This window comes from Mixophyes fleayi, chromosome 2 (genome assembly GCF_038048845.1).
Source record: "Mixophyes fleayi isolate aMixFle1 chromosome 2, aMixFle1.hap1, whole genome shotgun sequence".
NCBI lineage: Eukaryota > Metazoa > Chordata > Amphibia > Anura > Limnodynastidae > Mixophyes > Mixophyes fleayi.
Window position 1 is genome coordinate 9,067,434 of NC_134403.1, and position 3,429 is coordinate 9,070,862.

The 3,429-nt window shown below is 39.2% G+C and overlaps 1 protein-coding gene across 1 annotated transcript; it reads right to left on the bottom strand.

The window, feature by feature from the left end:
• Positions 1–714: 714 nt before the first annotated feature.
• Positions 715–1,665, bottom strand: LOC142139738 (olfactory receptor 51G2-like). Its single transcript, XM_075197607.1, has one exon. The coding sequence runs from the start codon at positions 1,663–1,665 to the stop codon at positions 715–717; it is 951 nt and encodes a 316-aa protein (XP_075053708.1).
• Positions 1,666–3,429: the final 1,764 nt, after the last annotated feature.

Sequence of the window (3,429 nt, forward strand, 5' to 3'; positions counted from 1 at the left end):
GTGAGGAGTGCGGGGGGCTGTTCCAAAAGAGATCATTACAACCAAACCGGTCATTCTACTCCATGAATGAGTGTTTACAGGACACATCCACCAATTATGATCAGTAGTCCGACTTGATCACATACTGAAGCAATTTGTTGATCTTTGAGAGAGCATTAAGACCATCTTCATTTTGCTCTATGGTGATAGTAGTCTTAATAAGTTCACAAGGGTTCTGCTTGTCTCTATCTGATTTTAACATAAAGTACACAGAAGGTCCTCCTACCTCCTCCTAAGCCAGAGTTAATGAAGATAATCTACAGCAGTCTTCTAACATCTTCCTCATTCTTATTTCTACCCCATCCAGTCTATTGTAGACTCAAATGCTACAATAATATACTCAAAACAATCATAGAACATTTGTTGGATTCTTTTCAATTACTTCTTCTGACATTTTTTCTCATAAAGGGTCCACCCAACCCATGCTTCTTTCCATCCCACATACCTCTATGATTACTTCCATTGTAAAAATGTCTTCCTTATAGTTATGTTGTTCTGCAATCTTGTATTAATGTAATCTAGTTTTATAATTCGCTGAAAATCTCTTTTTTTGTCTTTTAAAATATATGCATAAATAATGTACAAACCTACAAATATTATTTACTTACAGATGGCATCATGTAGACTATTGGGGATAGACTGGACTCATGACCAAATGTCTGGATCATGTAACCTTTACAAATCTATCATTCTTCTGTAGAAAGTTTGATAGAAGCCTTCACGGATTTGTTGGCTCTTTATGCTATAAATGATGGGGTTTATCATGGGTGGAACAAACAGGTAAGTATTGGCCATGAGATTTATAAAGACTGGAGGTACCTGAATCCCAAATCTGCGTACTATGGATAATGCCATCAGAGGAACATAGAACATGAAAACAGCACAGAGGTGAGAGACACAAGTGCTAAATAACCTATACTGCTCAATTTCTGAAGTCACATGAAGCACAGCTTTAATTATCAGGATATAGGATAAGATAATAAGGATCATGTCTACAGTAACTGTGCACAGAATGATTGCAAGACCATACATAATGTTAAAGGTATTAGTCCCATCACATGCCAACTTCATAACGTCTTGGTGCAAGCAGTAAGAATGGGACAGAACATTACCATTACAATATGGTAGAAATTGGAGGCTAGTCACTAGTGGCACATGGATTAGAGTACCCCGTATGGCACAAACCCAACCAATCTTGGTTATTACAGAACTGGTAAGAATGGTTGTGTATCGTAGAGGATGACAGATGGCCACAAATCGGTCAAAAGCCATAGCTAATAATAGTGAGGACTCTATGATGGAGAGCGATTGAATAAAGAACATCTGGAAGAGACATACTTTAGATCTAATGCTCTGGTACTGGAACAAAAAAATACCTAGGACTGACGGGCTTGTGAAAAGTGAAAAGAGTAAGTCAGTTGTGGCCAACATGGAGAGAAAGAGGTACATTGGCTGGTGGAGTTTGTGATCTTGTATTATCACATGAAGAATTAGTCCATTGCCAAAAACAGAAAGGAAAAACATGAAACAGATTGGAATAGAGATCAAGCTGTAGATGGCTTCCAGTCCTGACCATCCCATCAAGACGAACGTGGCTGGAATCTGGCTGCTGTTCAATGGTAACATGGCTATCTGCTGGTAAAATGTAAGGTAAAAATAATATGAATACATAAAATTAAACATCTTTATTAAAACCCTCATGTTTGACCTAACAGTTTCCTACAGAACTCATACCCATTTAATTACTCTACTGTAAGTTACATCTACAATACCTTTGTATCTGTATCAACTGCAGAGTTGGAGATGTTTCTTCTCAGTTGGCAAGAGGAACTCAACACTCCTGCATATGGTCAGGTCACACGAGATGCTGCTCTTGCCTATCTCTTCAAAGGTGTTAAATATGCATAAGTTCTATTTTGTAGTAAACAGTAATAAGAAAAAGAGAGGGAGAGTAAGAAAATATGACTTATATAAATTTATCAATTTATTTTTTATACTGAACTGTTATGTCATTCAGGGTGTACATGGTATTAGTGACTATGAATAAATTATAAGAGTGGTTGTGGGGCTAGGTCCTGGTTTGTTTAGACCCTATCAATGCTCCTGGTGAATAGTTTTGTCTTTGTAACTCACTGACCTGAAGAGTTGTCTAACCCAGTCCCAGAGGTTCATGACCTGCCAGGAAATCAGCATTTCATTAATTATGAGAAATGTATCAATCATCTCCTATTTTAATAATTAGCAAAGGCTTCAGTGGAAATGAAGACCATGACTTGCATCCAAGTTCTAGCAACAGGCTAATTAACAAGCTACAGAACATTGATTACATAGTATAAGTTTTGGATGCAAATATTTTGGGGTTGATATAGAGTTAGAAACAAATTTTGCTTGGGTGCAAATGTAAACTTTTTTTCATGTAGAACAAATATAGCAGCAGCAGCTATTTATATAGGGCCACAGATTCCGTAGCGCTATACAAAGAACTCATTCACATCAGTCCCTGCCCCATTGGAGCTTACAGTCTAAATTCCCTAATACACACACAGAGACTGATAGAGACTAGGGTCAATTTAATAGCAGCCAATTAACCTACTACTACTAGTATGTCTTTGAAGTGTGGGAGGAAACCGGAGCACCCGGAGGAAACCCACGCAAACAAGGGGAGAACATTCACACTCCACTCAGATAAGGCCATGATCAGGAACTGAACTTGTGACCCCAATGCTGTGAGGCAAAGGTGCAAACCACAAAATTCCTATGCTGCCCAACATACATTCTGGCCAGCTCTATTTTTACACTACGCATTTTAGAGTTGAGCTAGGCCAAAACCACCTAACTCTTCTAAATCAGGCTATGCATTTTACATTTCCCCCTGCAGCACAAATTGTTTTTTCCAGATTCAAATTTTGCAGCCAGTAGCTGGATTTACTGTGTAGAGTGGGAGTGGTTCCTGTTGCTCACTACTTAGACTGACCCCACTCCAGAATCTAAGATTTCTCCCGGGCTGCCCCCCTCCATTTGAACAACCTCCCTCGCTGTATCTGACTGTGTTCTGATCTGTGCACCTTCAAACGTGCATTTACAACTCATCTGTTCCTCGTATCCTAGCAGCCATCCACCTAATCTTCTTTCCATGCTGGATCTTCTCACCTCTTTCTTCCTCTGTCTTCTCTTTCTCACTCCTCTTGCCCTAGATCCCCTCCTTTTGACTCCCCATTGCATCTGCTGTCTGATGCAAGCTCTTATGAGCAGGGCCCTCTTCCCTCCTATCTCTATACCTATTATTCTGCTCTAACTTCACAGTACTAACTATGCTTGGAGCTCTTGGAGTCTTGCTATTTTCATTTATTGCTCTGTACTGATTTATCCTGTATGCTCTACTGTTTGTAT